Genomic DNA, 17,395 nt, shown 5'->3' with positions numbered 1-17,395 from the left:
GTGGGTTAAGAAGGAAAAGGGGGGTGGGCATGGGGGGGGGGGGGGGGGGGGAGGGGGAGCCTTGAGCAGTGTCTCTGGGTGGGGGTGAGGTGGGCGAGGGGTGCTCAGGAGAGGGTCGGTGTGCGCTGGGGAGGTGGCAGAAGGCGAGGGGGCGGTGGGGATGGGGGGGGGGGAGGAAGAGGGGCGGCAGGCAGGGGTGCGGGGGGGGGGGGGGGGGGGGGGCGGGAAGCGGTGCGGGGAAGGCGAGGAGGGGCGGGCGTGGGTGTCTCGGAGGGGAAGTGGGCAGGAGGGTGTTCCCGAGGATGTGGGCGAGGGGGTGCCCCGGGGGCGGGAGGGACCGCGGGGCCAGTGGCCCCGCCCGGGCCGTGGGGCAGCCCAAGGGCCGCCGTTCCCGGCAGGGCGGGGGGGGGGCGGGCGGGAGGCGGCTCGATAAAGGGGGCGGGCGGCGGGCGGCGCGGGCAGAGAGCGGCGGAGCGGCTCCGGTACCGGCAGCGGCGGCCATGGGGATGCTCAGCCTGCCGGGCTGCCTCTCCTGCGGGAAGAAGAAGGTGAGGTGGAGGGGGGGGGACTGGCCCGAGACGGCCCGACGGGTATTGGGACACCTGGACAGGTATGGGGAGATCTGGGAGGTGGGGTATGGGGACATCCGGAGAGGTATGGGGACACCCGGACAGGTATGGAGACACCTGGGCATGTATGGGGACATCTAGGAGATGGGGTATGGGGACATCTGGACAGGTATAGGGACACCCGGACAGGTATGGAGACACCCGGGCATGTATGGGGACATCTGGGTGATGGGGTATGGGGACGCCTGGACAGGTGTTGGGATATCTGGGAGGTGGGGTATGGGGACACCCGGACAGGTATGGAGACACCTGGGCAGGTGGGGTATGGGGACACCCGGACAGGTATGGAGACACCTGGGCAGGTGGGGTATGGGGACACCCGGACAGGTATGGAGACACCTGGGCAGGTGGGGTATGGGGACGCCTGGACAGGTGTTGGGATATCTGGGAGGTAGGGTATGGGGACACCTGGGCATGTATGGGGACGTCTGGGAGATGGGGTATAGGGATGCCTGGACAGGTATGGGGATATCTGGGAGGTGGGGTATTGGGGACATCTGGACAAGTATGGGGGCACCTGGGAGAAGGGGTATGGGGACACCTGGATGGGTATGGGGACATCTGGGTGGGTATGGAGACACTCGGACAGGTATGAGAACACTCAGACAGGTATGGGGACACCTGGACAGGTATTGGGATATCTGGGCAGGTGGGATATTGGGGACATCTGGACAGGTATGGGGACGTCTGGGAGGTGGGGTAAGGTGATGCCTGGACAGGTATGGGGGATATCTGAGAGGTGGGGTATGGGGACACCTGGACAGGTATGGGGACATCTGGGAGGTGGGGTATGGGGACATCTGGGTCGGTATGGGGATATCTGGGAGGTGGAGTATTAGGGACACCTGGACAGGTATGGGGACATCTGGATCGGTATGGGGATATCTGGGAGGTGGGGTATTAGGGACACCTGGACAGGTATGGGGACACCTGGGCAGGTGGGATATTGGGGATGTCTGGGCACATATGGGGACATCTGGGAGGTGGGGTATGGGGACACCTGGAAAAGTGGGATATCATAGAATGGTCAGGGTTGGAAGGGACCTTTGGAGATCATACCTGGGCAGGTATGGGGACACCTGGACAGGTATGGGGATGCCTGGACAAGTGGAGTATTGGGGACACCTGGGAGGTGGGATATGGGGATGCCTGGACAGGTGGGGTATTGGGGACATCTGGGTAGGTGGGATATTGGGAACACCTCACAGGTATGGGGACACCTGAGTAGGTGGGGTATGTGGACACCTGGGCAGGTATGAAAACACCCGGACAGGTGGGATATTTGGGACACCCAGGTAGGAGAGGTATGGGGCCACATGGACAGGTATGTGTGCACCCAGGCAGGTGGGGTATGAGGACACCCAGACAGGTATGGGGACACCTGGGCAGGTGGGATATTGGGGGTGTTGGGATGCGTGGGGTAAGGAGGGACCTGGGCAGGTGTAGGAGAACCTGGGCAGGTGTAGGAGAACCCAGGCAGGTGTGGGTACCTCTGAGCAGGTAGGGTACAGGGGTGCCCAGGTAGGCATAGGGGCACTCGGGCAACTGGGGTGCAGGTACCTGGGCAGCTATGGGAGCACCGGGCAGGTAAGACATCGGGCAGGTAAGATCAAGACAGGTAAGGGAATATAGTGGCACTGGGGTAGGTAAAGAGGGATGAGCTGGGATGAACACCTGGGCAGGTGTGAAAGGCACCCGAGCAGCTGCTTTTAAAGTGGATGTACAGATATGTGCTGGTGTGAACATCTCAACAGGCATGGGGGCATCAGGGCACCTGCAGGGGCGGGATAGGGGAGTCCCCTGGAGGCGCTGCCCCCAGGAGCTGACAGCACATGGACGGAGCAGGGCAAAACTGGTCGTGAAGATTGTCTGGGCCCTGTGGTGGGAGCCTCTCTCGCAGGTCCATGCTGTCCTGATGGGGATCAGCTGGACTGGCAGCCCACCTGGCTCTGCCCACCCTGTCCAGCTGCCTTGCCCGGCCGTGCCAAGGAAAAATGAGGATATGACCGCCCCGCTCGCCTGTGGGGCGATGCTGAGCCTTTCCTCTTCTTCTCTTCCAAGGACTTCAGTTTGTCCAGTGAAAAGGATGCCCACGCCAGTAGCGGCGATGAGAACTCGGAGCGTGGCAACTGGTCAAGCAAAGGCGACTACCTGCTCTCCATGGTGGGCTACGCCGTGGGCTTGGGCAACGTCTGGCGGTTTCCCTACCTCACCTACCAGAACGGCGGAGGTACCTGTATTGCAGGGACGGGACGGGTGGGGGCACCTTGCTGTCCCCGAGGGAGAGGAGGGCCAGCTCCGAGGGCCAGCCCTGAGGCTGGACACATTTGGTCAAAGCCGGACGTGAGCATCACCCTGGGAAGCGGGACGGTGCCCGCTGATGGGAACGGGAAGAGGAGTAGAAGGCATCGCGGTGCTTTTTGGGTACCATCTGAGGAAGGAAATAGTATTTAGTTTTAATTGCAAACTTCCACCTGAGAATTCCAGAACTCTTCTGATTTACTCCCGACCAACCGTCGCATCTTTTTGTCAACGTGCCAATGTCCTCTACTTACCAAAATAGCTGTTCTCCCGCCCCAGTGCTCACCTCCCTGATATGTTTATAGAGAGCAATTGAATCCCCTCTGCCCCTTTGTTTTGCCAGGCAAACAAGCTAAGCTGGAATAATTATCCAAGCTCAATAATTATCCCCATCAGATAGTTGGGAAGCGCGAGGCAGAGAGAGCCTCTACCTGCTTACACAATGGACTGGTGGCAAAGCCAAACGGAGGCACTGGCTTCCCCGGCTGCTATTCCAGAGCATTGTCTACCTGCCAGGCAACCAGTGGTAATTAAAGAGAGCGTAAACGCCAAGTAACTGCGGAGGACTGACTTGTAGGTACTTATTTGCTCTGCCTGACAGTCGTTGGAAGTCAAATCCTGGACTATAAAAGGCAGCAGAGCCCACAGAGCTGCCCGTGGGACACAAGGTGGCATTCTCCGTCCAGAAGTTTTATTGGAGCGAGCTCGGCAGGGTTGCGTTACTTACAGTTTTCTTCAACAAAACTGTGAAAAAAAAAAAAAAAAAAAAAAAAGTCGGGACATCGGCCCTTCTACTAGATGTTCGTTTTGTTGTGTTTTGCTTTTTTTTTTTTTTTTCCTTAGCTGCCGCAGCAGAAAGCTTTGCATTTAAAGCATACTTGTGCTGCTGCCTGTATCCTGCCCCGTGCCCCTTGCCCACAATTGATGCAGGCAACTGTTACATCCTTGTTTCGAAACACAGGAGTAATCCAGTTTATTCTGTGGGACTATTTACTTCCTTAAATTACAGCAGGTATTTGCAGCTCCTTGCAGAACTGGGTCCTTGATTGCTTTAAGTTCACCGAGAGTGAAGAGGTCAGATTTCCGCGGGGATGTTGGGTCGTGTTTAGGAAACCTGTGCTCTCACGCAAAGCGGTGCCAGTCCCCTTTCACAGAAGAGGACTGTCATTGACAGCGGGTTAATGTGCGCTCTAAAATGGCCTTGAACAAGAGCCACGCTGAGATGCTGTTCCCCACGAGAGTCAGCCAGCCGTAGAAAATAACTGTCATGCTTTGATGTCCAGTAGCTCCTGGACCAGGGCAGTTGCAAACCGCAGCGAAGTGACATGAAGGAATGGTTCTGTTCCTTTTTTTTTTTTTTTTTTTTTTTAACTGAAAAGCCGGAAGATCAACTAGAAAGCCGACAAAGCCGACGGTGCCTACAGCTGAGCAGTGTTCCTGCTCGTAGGAGAGCTGTCCGTCTTTGATAGCTTTTGTAAAATCCTTTTAATTCTTTAAGAGAAGCCATCCCATGTAAATCACCGGTTCTCCTGGTGATTGGCGTTTCTTCATTGCAGGTACTCTTTAGTCTTAGGATTTAAAAAACAAATCTCTGCATTCTGCAAAAAGCAAAAAAAAAAACCCACAGCGGGGGGTCCTCAAAGCAGGACTTGGGGGGGAAAAAGGGGGGAGTATAAAATGTGCTGGAACAGTGGTGAATACTGAAAGAGTCATTGTTTTCTCTGTGTGTGTGTTTGTGTTTTGTTTGTTTGTTTGTTTTGGGTGTTTTGTTTTGTTTTGTTTTGTTTTTTTCCCCCTTCCTTCTCTCCTCTCAGGTGCTTTTCTCATCCCGTACACCCTGATGTTGGCCTTAGCTGGCTTGCCCTTATTCTTCATGGAATGTTCCCTTGGGCAGTTTGCCAGTCTTGGGCCAATTTCTGTCTGGAGAATATTACCATTGTTTCAAGGTCAGTATTGTTAAGTTTCCTTAGAACTTTTTTTAATCTAGTAATAAAGAGAGGTGAATTAATGATTTCTTCCCAAAGTTACTCATTCTGAGAAGCCGGTTTCCGCGTAGGGAATACTCCCAAGGTTACAAGGTCACTATTATGTTCCCGGCTAGATTTTCCTTATTCAATTAATAAACAGATGCGTGTTAAAGATTGTCAATTGTGAGAGGCTTTGGCCGTGATTCTGCCGGTGCTCTGCAGCACAGCACCCGCCCTGCGGCCATCCGGGCAGAAGGAAATCCTCACCCTGTTTGCTCTGTGAGGCAAAGCCTCCGTTAAACCCCTGGCGCTGCCTGCGAGAGACTGAAAACCAGTTTTAGACGCTCACTTTATCGCTGTTTCTTTACACTTGACGTCCTACGCAGTTTGCGAGGCTCACGTTGGTGGGGCTAATTCCGGATTTGGCTGCCGGCGCTGGCGTGGGAGCGTGGGTCTGGTTGCTTTATGCAACGCCGTGCATGCACCCATCCGACCCGCTGCCGGCGGAGTCCTCTGCTGGTGTGAGAAAACAAGCTAGGCTCCGGCTTCCTGAGGTGAGGTGCCTCTTGTGATGGGAGAAAGGGGCAAACTACCGCTACAGAGCGCAACTATCTCCGCGTTTGGAAACCACTAACCACGCGCCCCACTCGCCCCTATCCATCCATCCATCCATCCATCCATCCATCCATCCAGGTCCTGTACCGATGGGTGTAAAGGACGATGCAATTGGTCTTGTTTGGCCTCTTTAGCTATCGGAGGAATTAACGTAGGAACAAGGAAGTTTTTCTGATGCAGTAAGGCTATCACTTGCCACCTTCTCCAGAAACAAAAGGCGTTACAGCCTGGCCGGTTGCCTGAACTCTTTTTGCCGGTCTCCGTTCTGCAGCGCAAGCAACCTTTCACGAGAGCGGCTTTAAAGCAAAAATCTATAGGCACAGCCAATCTCTTATGTGTCTGTGAAGATATAAAGTTGAATCTAGTCTCCAAGAGGATTAGGAGAGTTTGGCAGACTTTCCCAAACTCGCTGGACAAAGTTCATTTTGACAAAGGAGAACAGTGTTATTGGCACAGATTTACTGGTCTGGGCTGCTTCTCATTGATTGCAAAACCATTCATTACAGCAGGATCTTTAAAACGGCTTGGCCCGTCCCAGTATAGTTTCTTTTATTTTGCTAAGCAATCAAAGCTTCCCGTTGAACTGGGATAGAACAAAATATTGAATTTCTCCTTTAGATTTGGCCTTAGCGACTAGTCCAATTTTTCTGTGCTCTTGATTCGAGCTCTGTGTCAAAACCACAGTTGAGGTGGTCGGTTCGGATGACAACCCTCATCTCACGGCTTTACCCTTTCCCTGTTTAGTTGCCGTTAAAAATTATTTAAAAACCAAACAAAAAACAACCTCAACTTCTTCCCAAGTAGCCTTTTAATACTCAACTGACAGCCATTCATTATTTTATTTTTTTTTTTTTCAACCCAAGTTTGGGGTAGTTAAGACATTGTGTCTTTCTCTTTCCTAGGAGTGGGCATCACGATGGTCATCATCTCAACGTTTGTGACGATCTACTACAACGTCATCATCGCTTACGCGCTCTATTACTTATTTGCCTCGTTTCAAAAAGTGCTGCCGTGGTCAGACTGCTTTTCCTGGGCAGACGAGTTCTGCAGCAAAACACGATTAGGTACCTTCCTTAACAGACAGGGCTTGATATCACCGGTTTGGATACTCGTACTTTTCACTGTTTTCTGGGAGAAATGACAGGAGCAAGACAGTGACCCGTGGCTTGAAAAGTCCTTCATGGAGTTTCATCTCCGAGAAGGGGGGAGTGACGCCTGTCTGCTTCCCTGCCACCAGTTCTGGGTGCGTGGGGAAACGCAGAAGGAACTGGGCTGAAACCTCCTTGTTGGAGCCTTTTTATTCTCCCTTAAAATATAAGGGTTCCTCTGGTATGTGCGGTCCCCGGAAATGCTGTATTCCCGTTCCATCAGGCTTCATGGCGAAGCACGTGCCTTCCTGACCTGAAACAAGAGTATTGCCATAGCTTTTATCAGGAGTTCTTTCGTTGCCTCCCCTGTGGCCGTGGTAATCCTGAGCACCAGCCAGGCACTGGTTTCGCACTTTATTAACTCTTTTGAACATATCTCTGCGCTATTGTTCTTGATGTTTGGCAGCGCATGTACGGCCAAACACTTGTTATCTCGGCAGTTTCCATATCGGACCAGTTTAAGGCAAAGGTGAAGTTGGTGAGATAATTAGTAGTTAGTAGCGCTGCCGTGTAACCTCTGAGATTACTAAAATAACAGGGACAGGGTCACAATGGATTACATTACTTAAAGCGCTAATGTGATGGTAACTCTCTTAACCATGTATCTGAAAATCTCTTCTAAGGTTCATAGGTTTCATAAAATGGAGTTGAGACGCTTTATGTAACAAAAAATTGACGCCTGCTTACGGGCTAAACCAAAATATTTTAGCTCAACGTTTCTAAGTGCTGGAGGAATACGAAACTGAACGGAACCTGTCTTGAAATAGGCTTCAACAAGACTTTTCCAGTAAAAGCTGATATGTACATGCTGATATATACAGTTCTTTACTGTATATTCTGGAAAAAAATAGTCCCAGCCCTCCAAAAAAACCCCAAACAGCGCTCACCCCCTAAGGAAAATGTTTAAAGAGCTCTAGTAAGCCCTCTGCCATAACGAGATGAACTCGCTGGAGGATGATCTGTCTGTAATCTTGGTTGGCACAAGGGTTTTCACGGGGTAATCAAGGCTGCAAGCTTGACCGTCCTCGGTTCTGATTTCTGCCGGTGAAAGGTGGAGCTGAGCCCACCAGGTTCTCGGTGTTTTGATTTGCGGTCAAAGTAACAAAAGTCACGGCTCACAGTGCAGTGAAGTGGTAGTTCAGGTTTGTTTCTCGATGTTGTTAGTAGGCACAGTGAAGCTGCGACTGTTTAGAAAACATATTTGCTGTAATAGTCTGATTTTTAGAATAGCCATCGCTGTGTTAACGGTCCCTTTTGCCTGCTCGCTTTCAGTAAGCGACTGCAACACAACCTTAGATGGAGAAATCGTTCACGCAAACTACTCGTTCATCACCAGCAACAATCTCACGTGTATAAATGGCACCACGAACTACAAACCAGTGCAGTTTCCCAGCGAGCAATACTGGAAGTGAGTAAATATTCTGAAGAAATTACTAATACCGCGTTTATTATGCGTTGTGGTTTTGAACGCGCCTTCTATTTTTGTCATATCTTGTTGTCCAGAAACAACCAAGTCAAGGGAGGGGGGAGGGGGGCATGTAAATCTGTGCAGGGGGGACTTGAAATGTTATTGATGAGCCTGGGCCCTTAAAATACATAAAAAAATAGAGAAGCAAATGAGTCAAGCGGTAGCAAACTGAAAAATAATCCATCTTGAAGAAGTCCTCTTCCCTGGAGCCCTGGTAGGGACTCGTTGGCATCTTCATGTAAAGCATGTAGTTTATTTCAGGAGTTACTGTGCAAAACATACTCACCTTATTCTGAATCTGTGCCTGTTGTGAAATTGCCATTTCTTTAGCCACGTGGTTTCAATCTCATGTTCCTCGGGTTGCCGGGAACTGCTTCGTCTTACGGTCTCTTGTCTTGCCATCAGAATTTCATGGTTAATGCGCAAGAGCTGAGGTAGGCCTGATGGGAGATGTATGGAGAGCTGAGGGCTGGTAGACCTTAAAAATGCGGTTACGTATTCAGGTTTTCGATGCCAATCACGCAGTTCTAACCGCACACTCATGGAAGAGGCTGCGGTGTCTTGCAGTACCTGCAGAAACCGGCTCGCTTTCCTTCAAGCAGTGGCTGAAGAGGAGAGGTGCTGTCACCCTCTTCTCATGGCAGCGTCTTGTGCTTTCAGTAAAGTGACTCTTCAGCGCTCGAGTGGGTTGGACGAGACCGGTCACATCGTGTGGTACCTGGCGCTCTGCCTCCTCCTGTCCTGGATGATCGTTGGAGCTGCGTTGTTTAAAGGAATAAAATCTTCTGGAAAGGTAAGTTGGGAAGAGCAAGTAGCAGTCTTTGGGCCTGGTCCTGCCCCTCCAGTGCCAAGGTTAGCGCAAGGCAGATGCGGTCCGAACCCACTACCCTCTGCTGGACTCGGCATTGGACCCCCTTTCTGCTCCTTGGCTTCATAACTGTTACGTAAAATCCGAGTAAGGTGCTGACGACACAGCAATTACTGAACCCGCGGGTCTCGGCACCGCCGGGGCTGCCAAGTATTTGGGGGATCTTGCTGTCACGCAGGTGATCCCAGCTGAGTTTTGGCAGTCACCCGGCCTGTTGTGATGGGCATGTGCCCGCGACTGCACCCGCGCGCGCACACCCTGGGAACACCCGGTAATTATTTGCACCTCCGGACTAGTTGAGATGTTTGGACAATACAGGTCAAGTCCTGCGAACAGATGTGCGTGTGCGGGTTCCTGCCAGATTGTGAAATAGGGTTTTTGCTCAAGGTTTCACGCTGCTTTCAGGGAGCAGCTCCATAGGTGCTTGTTTTCAGACTCTGGCTCTGCCGGGCTCCCATTTCCACGTGCCTGAGCACGGCTGCAAGGAGTTTTCCTTGGGCTGGGTTGGCTCCTCTCCAGACTTCAGGCAGGCTGAATTTTATTCTTTCCTGCCTTAGGCCCTTTCCCTGGTTTAGTTCCTTCCTTCCCATACTCCTTTCTTACCTCCCCGTTGCGTCTTCATCGCTTACTTCTTCACTCTCTACTGCCTTCGTTCTTTCTCTCACCGTTTCTGCGCTGATTTTTTTTTTTCTTTCCCCCCCTTTTGATTCCTTTTGTCATTGTGCCTTTCCGTGGTTCCTCGCTGCCTGTCTTGCTTTCCTCAGTCTGATTGTCTTCTCCTATTCTGCTTTCTATTTGGAGCTTTCGGACCTCCATCTCGGCACTTCGGGGTGGAGTATCTGTGCTTTCCCAGCCACGGTCGTTCTGCCGCGTGGCTCCTCTCAAACTTGCATTCTTTGGGTTCCCGGCAATTGGCTCCTCCTGTTGTCTCTTCTCTCCTGGCATGAAGGTAAGCCTCTCTGAGGAGTAAGGTAAGACCCAGAAGCATCTAGCTGGGCAGGAACAAGGCAAAGATGAAGAGTGGAGAGAATTGACTATTCCGGGCAAATATAAGGGAGATCTTCAGAAATGGCAAACTCGCCAGAGGATGGTGCAATGCCATGGCTTGGTGTAACCAGCAGTACCGGGTCAATTATCTGGCTGCGTAACACAGAAACTAAGACTCGAGAAACAAGACTATTGTTGAACGTAGCCTGTGTGATAATAGCACTGCTTAGCCCTGCTCCTGGCTCGGATCCCATCGCGCTAGAAATTGTGTAGGCAAACAACAAAGGTCTGTGTCTGAGAGAGCCTAAAAGTCCTTGTTCCCAGTAAAGAAAGCTTCCAGCATGGCTTTTTTTTTTTTTTTTCCTTTTTTTTTTTTTCTTCCCTGTCTCAGCAGGAGATAATTCCATCCTGGTCACCTAATTTTGACCAGCTTTCAGTTCACATTTGCTAGAAGCATTGCCCAGCAAGAGACCTCTGGGGTAGTTGAGTCCCGGCCTTGCTACAGCAGTAAATCATGTCCGAAAACACATTTCTGAAACTGGTCAGGTGCTATCTGCAAAGTGGATGTGTGGCTTGGGCCTTCTGCTGCTGCTGGAATGCAGCTCCAGAACCAGCTGAGCCAGATGGTTTAGTACCTGGTGCGCGTTGGCTTCCCTGGTCGCCTCTTTTTCAGTTGTACCGGCAGACCTCAGCCCAAAACCTGTCCCTCCCTCCTGCGTGGGGGTCGGTGCAGCCCCTCGCTTCTAACCCGTGCCCCTGCCCTTCTTTCTGCAGGTCGTCTACTTCACCGCACTCTTCCCGTACGTCATCCTCCTCATCTTGCTGGTGCGAGGTGCCACCCTGGAAGGCGCTCTGGACGGCATCGAATACTACATCGGGAGACAGTCCAACATCACCAAGCTGATGGAGGCCGAGGTGAGAGGCAGCATCAGCCCCAAGAGCGTGACGCGCTTCTGTGGTTCTATGGGCTCGTTGCTTACAGAGAGACTTCTCTTTTTTTTTTTTTTTTTTTTTTTTTTTTCCCAATCAGGTGCTTCTTCATGTCCTGCCCCGCTTTTTGTATCTGCAGCTGGGTTCTGCTTTTTCAGCAAGCCCCAGCTCTGCCAGAAGTCCAAGCCCCTAGTCTAGTGGCCTAAACCACGACATCTAGCTACTCGCAATGTGAAAAATAGGCATCCCCCGTCCCCTCCCTGCCACACCGGGCGGTGGGGACAACTGCGGCATTGCCTCCGAGCAGCTCTCGGGGGTCACACTGCAGTTGCGTCCCAGCAAGGCTTGCTGAGAAAGTTCTTGCCGTGGGATCAAGCGTTGCTCTTGCCTGTGTCCCGCTTGCTTTGGTTGCTGATAATTTCGAGGGACTTTATCAGAAGGTTGAAGGGACCCCTGAGTTCGAAATTCAGGCTCTGCTTTGCCCAGAAGTTCACTTGGGAAACAAGGTGGACCGGGAAGGGCGCTTCGTGCAAAGGCAGCCTGGATTTTTTTTTTTATTTTTTATTATTTTTCTGGCTTATGCCAACATTAGTTCAGCTTTACCAAAAGCAAAGATTAAGCACGATGTTTATTTGTGGTATCTTCACGTGAGCATTTGGCACTGACAGAGGGGCTGCAGCAGAGGCAGAAGTGTTTTTTCTGGGTCACGGTGTGAGGAGCACAAGCGGGAGAGGACGTGGAAGTTTTCACTCCTGTAACCCTGTCCTGGTTTTCCTTATTCGTTGGCACCGTGACAAGAGTCATATCTTGACAACCCACGTATGTGAGTGAACTGAATCTCTTCTTCAGGGCCAGCCCGATTAAGATTTAGGTATTTGGCGACATACTCGGGATGTGACCTTCGGAAATCGTAGAAGATCCTGTTGGCACTTTGGGCTGCGAGATCACCAGTGTGCTATATCGCACCTACTGTGAAATTCATATGCAACAAGATTAGATATTCAGGCTAAATGTAGAAAAATCCCTGGAGCTTCTGTAGGGGGCGAACTTAAATGTTTATGATGAGTACCGTAAGTGATACGGTAATTCCCATGTTCTTATTCCTGGTAGGTTTGGAAAGACGCAGCCACCCAGATATTCTACTCCCTGTCTGTGGCGTGGGGCGGGCTCGTTGCTTTGTCTTCGTACAATAAGTTCCACAACAACTGCTACTCGGATGCTATCTTAGTTTGTGTAACCAACTGCGTCACCAGCATATTCGCTGGGTTTGCGATATTCTCCATCTTGGGACACATGGCGTTTGTGTCCGAGAGACCCGTCTCGGAGGTCGTGGACTCAGGTAGGCTGGTTGTCACGCGCTGGATGTTGGGACTTGCTTTGACCAAGGCACGACAATAACCTCCTTCCTTCCACTACCTTCCAGGATTTGATCTGGCATTTGTAGCCTACCCAGAGGCTCTCTCCAAGTTACCCGTTTCTCCTCTATGGTCCTTCTTGTTTTTCTTCATGCTCCTGCTCTTGGGCCTTGACTCTCAGTTTGCCACCATAGGTGAGTGGGGTTTTCGGTAACCCGTGACTTTTCAAATGACCGTTACATTTCTTAATGGTGCTGCATCTGCTCAAACCCCACACTTCTTCCTTTGCAGAAACGCTTACAACCACCATACAAGATATATATCCCAAAGTGATGAAAAAGCTACGAGTCCCTGTAACCCTGGGCGTGTGCATATTGCTCTTCTTCCTCGGTCTTATCTGTGTTACTCAGGTAAGACATTACATTCTTGTTTTGCCTGTGGGTTTAGTTACGCTGCGAGCGGTGAACTCAAGTCAAAACATCCTCTCCAACCCTTCCCGTTCGGGTGGATCGATCTGGGAGACTCTTTGAATTCTGTCAGTGTGCAATGCGACGTGGCGTGGAGCAATTTGCTACATGCAAATAAGAAATTCCCCGAGGCAAGCTTGAAGAACCTGAGGTTTTCTGTGATCGTTGAGCCGAGATGTGCTTTTTAAATAGAAGGCCTGTATAAAGCCAGCGAACCATCGACCCGATTTGTTGTTCCTCAGTTTGGGGCCTTACCCGTGTGATCTCGAGCAGAGGCATACAGTGTGTGTGCAGCACTGGGGGTACTGCTAATAGACACCGACGGGATCTTTTTGTCCAGAACTGACTGCCGAACAGGACAGGATTTGAGAAATGGCCTAGTCGAGTCATAAAAACCTCACAAGCATCTGTAGATTGTATGGTTACTTCTCCTCTGTGTGTGTGTGTGTGTGTGTGTGTATACACACATACGTATATACATACACATACATATATACACACACATACTACATAAAAGGAATTCTAATTATACTGTGTAAATTTCTTGAGGCAATTGCTTTTAAGGATATGAAGGTTCATCACCATGACTCCATCTGGAAATGCAGATCTATCTATCTATCTATCTATCTATCTATCTATCTATCTATCTATCTATATCTCTCTCTCTATATATATAGATATATAGAGATATATGCGATCAGACTGATAATGTGAATAAGATAACTGTGACGAATAAGCAGTTGGATAGTCAAGCAAAGCGTGTCAGTTTTGAAACACGATGGCAGGGAAGCTTGCGAAGGACTTTAAGCCGTTTCACCCTCTTGCGTACAAAGCTTGTTTCCTGCTGGTGTCTAAAGCTGTGTTTAACCCACGTGGGAAAATTGTGTGTGTGTGTTTGTGTGTGTGTGTGTGTGTGTATGTGTAGGAGCACACGAGCCTACCAGAACTGCTAACTGGTCTGGCCGTTGCTGGAGCTCAGTGTTAAAACCTCAGCACCAGCTTCAAAGCAGTAAGTTCCAAACTTAACGTTTTGCTCTCGGCTGTCCCCATATGCTTTGCATATGCGTATCTCTTGTTATTAATCTGCAGTATTTCGTCAGATGTGCTTTTCAACCTGGTGTGGAGATATTGAAACGAGATAATGTTCACAAATGTGTACTTAGCCCAGAGAAATGGAAATTGAGAAAAACTCGGGCTAGTGATGAGTTAAACTGGCTTGAGCAATGCAATTTATTTTATTTGCAAAAAGCGGTCACTGGGACTGGGTACATTTTTACCTCTTTATTGTTTGCTCTACAGGCAGGAATTTACTGGGTTAACCTAATAGATCACTTCTGTGCTGGATGGGGAATCCTTATTGCAGCTGTCCTGGAGATAATAGGCATCGTCTACATCTACGGTAAATTACTTGCATTGAAACTCCGTGACTTGACTATGCAATCCCAGGCACAGTGTATATTAAAAAATTAATTACTGTAATAAAGCATTTATAACTTAATTGGCTGAAAAGCTTTAACGGTCACCACAGAACTGGAGAAGCTGACCTTGACCATTGCCTTTCTCCTATCCCTTTTGAGTAACCACACCTGCAAGGGAGGCACCCTCTTTACGGTGCACCCTACGATTGTCTTTCAACAGGAGGAAACAGGTTCATTGAAGACATTGAAATGATGATTGGCAAGAAGAGCCGTTTATTCTGGCTGTGGTGGAGAATGTGCTGGTTTTTCATTACTCCCGTGCTGTTAATGGTGAGTGTAGGTGACTGGATTGTGTTAGTGGGATGGAATTTCGTAATCGGATGTTGAAGAAGTTTCCCCCGTGAAGATGCAGGGCTGCATGTCCAAGCTCTGTGTGTAGACAGGGTATGGCTCTGCCAGCGAAGCAAAGTATGTGCTACCTGTGCTCTCCGATCCATACCGCTCCTCCTTGGGTCCTCTCCAGCAGGACCACTTGCTGGTGAGCTGGGTCTGCACTCCAAGGAGTAACACAGAGCAACCACATTGTCCATCTTCTAGCAGCTGGATTATCTTCATTTTGGACTGAGAAAATGTTTTGAAAACCTAGATTTTTTTTTTTTTCCCCTTTGAGTGAAACCCCAGTTTTGGGCTGGATCCCTGGCTTGGGTTTGTTCTTTGGATGTCCAGCTGTTCTCCTGTCTAACTGAGGCTTTTTTTTTTTTAATGTCCTGTTATGCGTGTCTCAGTTTTTCATTACTGCTGTACTTCTAATTGTGAGTGTAGATGGATGGATGATGTTTCTGTGAGAGAATTCATTAAGATCCCAAATCCAGGAGCAATGGCAAGTCACTCCGGCCAGCACGTTACTTTTAATCTGTCCAGACTACAGATTAGAAAACACTGCTCCTAAAATATCTTATTTCTGCAGCAATATTTGCCAACAGTTAATCTTAGATTCTTTCCCATATTCCTGTGAATAACAGAATGTGGGAACATATAAAACATACAGAGAAAGGTACTGGGCTCATCCAGCAACACACGTATTCTCCAGCGTAAGATTTCAACAGAACCCAGAGATCAAGTTCTGTTGAAACACAGATGTACTTAAAGCGTTAAAGTATATATCAGTGTCATCCTTCAGTCTTACTGCTTGGCCATGGCATGTCACCAAATCCTGCACAACCTTCTCATTCGCAAACCTCAGGAAACAAGAGGGAACAGTGCAGAATTTGTAGATAGTATTTTTTTTTTTTTTTTTTTAACCAACTTAGAAATATGCTGCAAGTTCAAGTTAGCTGGAAACCTGCTTTTCTCTTAATTTTTTTGTCATTTTTTATAGGCAATTTTGGTCTGGTCTTTGGTCACGTTTTCGACTCCCACTTATGGCTCGGTGTTATATCCAGCCTGGGGAACTGCTGTTGGCTGGTGCATGATCATTTTCTGTGTCATCTGGATTCCCGTCATCGCTATTCTAAAAATAGTGAAAGCTGAAGGAAACCTTTGTCAGGTAAGAGCATGAAAAAGCTGCCAGAGCCTCAAATCTTGTTTTCCTTGGCATTATCGGGAACGCCTGTGCTTTTTTTTAGGGACATGGTTTAGTGGTGGCTTTGGCAGTGTGAGGTTGATGGTTGCACTTGATGATCCCTTCCAACCTAGACAATTCTATGATTCTTCTCCAAGTTCAGTACTTTGAGGTGTGTGTTAATTGGATTTTTAGACCAAAACACACCTCTGGTAATTGCACCAGAGGCAAATTTACCCAACTGCGATCTGATAAGAGGATGGAGTCTGATTCTCCGGGAGTGCACCCAGACATTCAACAGTGATTTGCATGGTTTCTGTTGTTATTACAGCTGCTTTAAATACTCTGAAGAATTTATATCACTTTCTATCCTCATATCGTTTTCCGGAGTCTTGCCTCCAATTCCTTAGCGAAACGAGCACGAGCAAGGTCTGAGGTATGCTCTTCTCGCCAAGCTTTGCCAAAGAGTCCTGCTGGTCATGGCTCTGCCTACTTGTTTGACTTCAGTGCCCAGAATCCACTGAACCCAAAGACATTTAGAATGATTTAAAAAATAACTTTGGTGCTTTGTTTGCCGTTTGTAGAATTGCAGGGCGTATCTGGAGTTACAGCTTTACTGGACTTTAAAAATAGCCCAAACTAAGGTACAACATCATTGATTGTTGGTTTGTTTGTTGTTTTTTTTTTTTCTTTCCAGCGCATTGTAAGCTGCTGCAGGCCGGCTGCAAACTGGGGTCCCTACCTGGAATGTCACCGAGGAGAAAGATACAGCCATGTCATAGATCCCAAAAAGGAAAAGGGGCACGAGATTCCTACTGTGTCTGGCTTTGTATACACTCAACACTGAGCTGGCCATTTGGATCACAAATTTTAAACATATGTGCATTTTTGTTATGTTTTGTTGTTTGGTTTTTTGTTTTTTTTTTCTCTAACTATTAGAAAGCGACAATGCAAAAGAACAACACAAAGCAAATCAACCCTCTCTGCCCTTCAAAACCCAGCCCCCACCTGCAAGCAAGCCATATTGTTTCTTTTTTAGCGCTGTATGTTTGGGGAGGAAGAAGCAAATCAGATGCTGAGATCTCTTCAGAAATTTAAGTTGAGAGGGCAGGAAAAAGCATTGCAGGTTCCGTAGGCTGATGGACCGGGCGTGCTGCACCTACCCCACCCAGCCCGTATCCATCTGGACCGCAGGTACGGGTGTGGAAGTGAAGAAGGACACGTTCTGGTGCTCCTCGGCCGGAGGGAATTTGAACCAAAAGGTGCTGTGCCTGCCATGCCCCGATGCCCCACGGGCGGTGACCCCCCTCTGCCGTGCTTTGCCCTCCGCAGGGATGAAAGGGTGGGCACTGTTATCTCAGGGAACAGGAATAATTTTGCTCTGTCTAAGCCTTGCTCGGTGCTCCGAGGCTGCTCAGGATTTGACGGGGGGTGTGTGTGTGTGTGTGTGTGTGTGTGTTGCCACTCGATATTTAGATGCAGAGACAAAAAAACTGCCATCACAGGCAATATGGTCTTAACACGGTGAAAAGCAGGCTGCTTTCTATTTCCCGTTATTCCCCTTGGGATCCACGGAGAACCGTCTTTTGCGTCGTGCCCCCTGCTCGGCATTCGGCTGTCTCTAATTCCGTATTCTGTCGTTAGGATCTGCAGAATGAAACGGCAACCCTTTGATTTCTGG

At 49.3% G+C, this 17,395-nt stretch overlaps 1 protein-coding gene across 1 annotated transcript; it reads left to right on the top strand.

Annotated features, from left to right (window-relative positions):
• Window positions 1-500: 500 nt before the first annotated feature.
• SLC6A14 (solute carrier family 6 member 14) lies at window positions 501-16,847 on the top strand (the record flags this gene model as incomplete). Its single annotated transcript, XM_082488038.1, has 14 exons — window positions 501-548; window positions 2,691-2,859; window positions 4,745-4,876; window positions 6,415-6,576; window positions 7,933-8,068; window positions 8,789-8,921; window positions 10,758-10,898; window positions 12,024-12,252; window positions 12,337-12,462; window positions 12,560-12,678; window positions 14,035-14,134; window positions 14,374-14,483; window positions 15,532-15,699; window positions 16,412-16,847. 14 exons carry the CDS (start codon window positions 501-503, stop codon window positions 16,559-16,561), a joined length of 1,923 nt encoding a protein of 640 aa, XP_082344164.1. The 3' UTR covers window positions 16,562-16,847.
• Between the last annotated feature and the right edge of the window lie 548 nt (window positions 16,848-17,395).

This window comes from Vanellus vanellus (assembly GCF_965231255.1).
Source record: "Vanellus vanellus genome assembly, chromosome: 10".
Lineage (NCBI taxonomy): Eukaryota > Metazoa > Chordata > Aves > Charadriiformes > Charadriidae > Vanellus > Vanellus vanellus.
The sequence above is the reverse complement of the archived record's forward strand: the minus strand, read 5'-3'. Positions and strand labels throughout refer to the sequence as shown.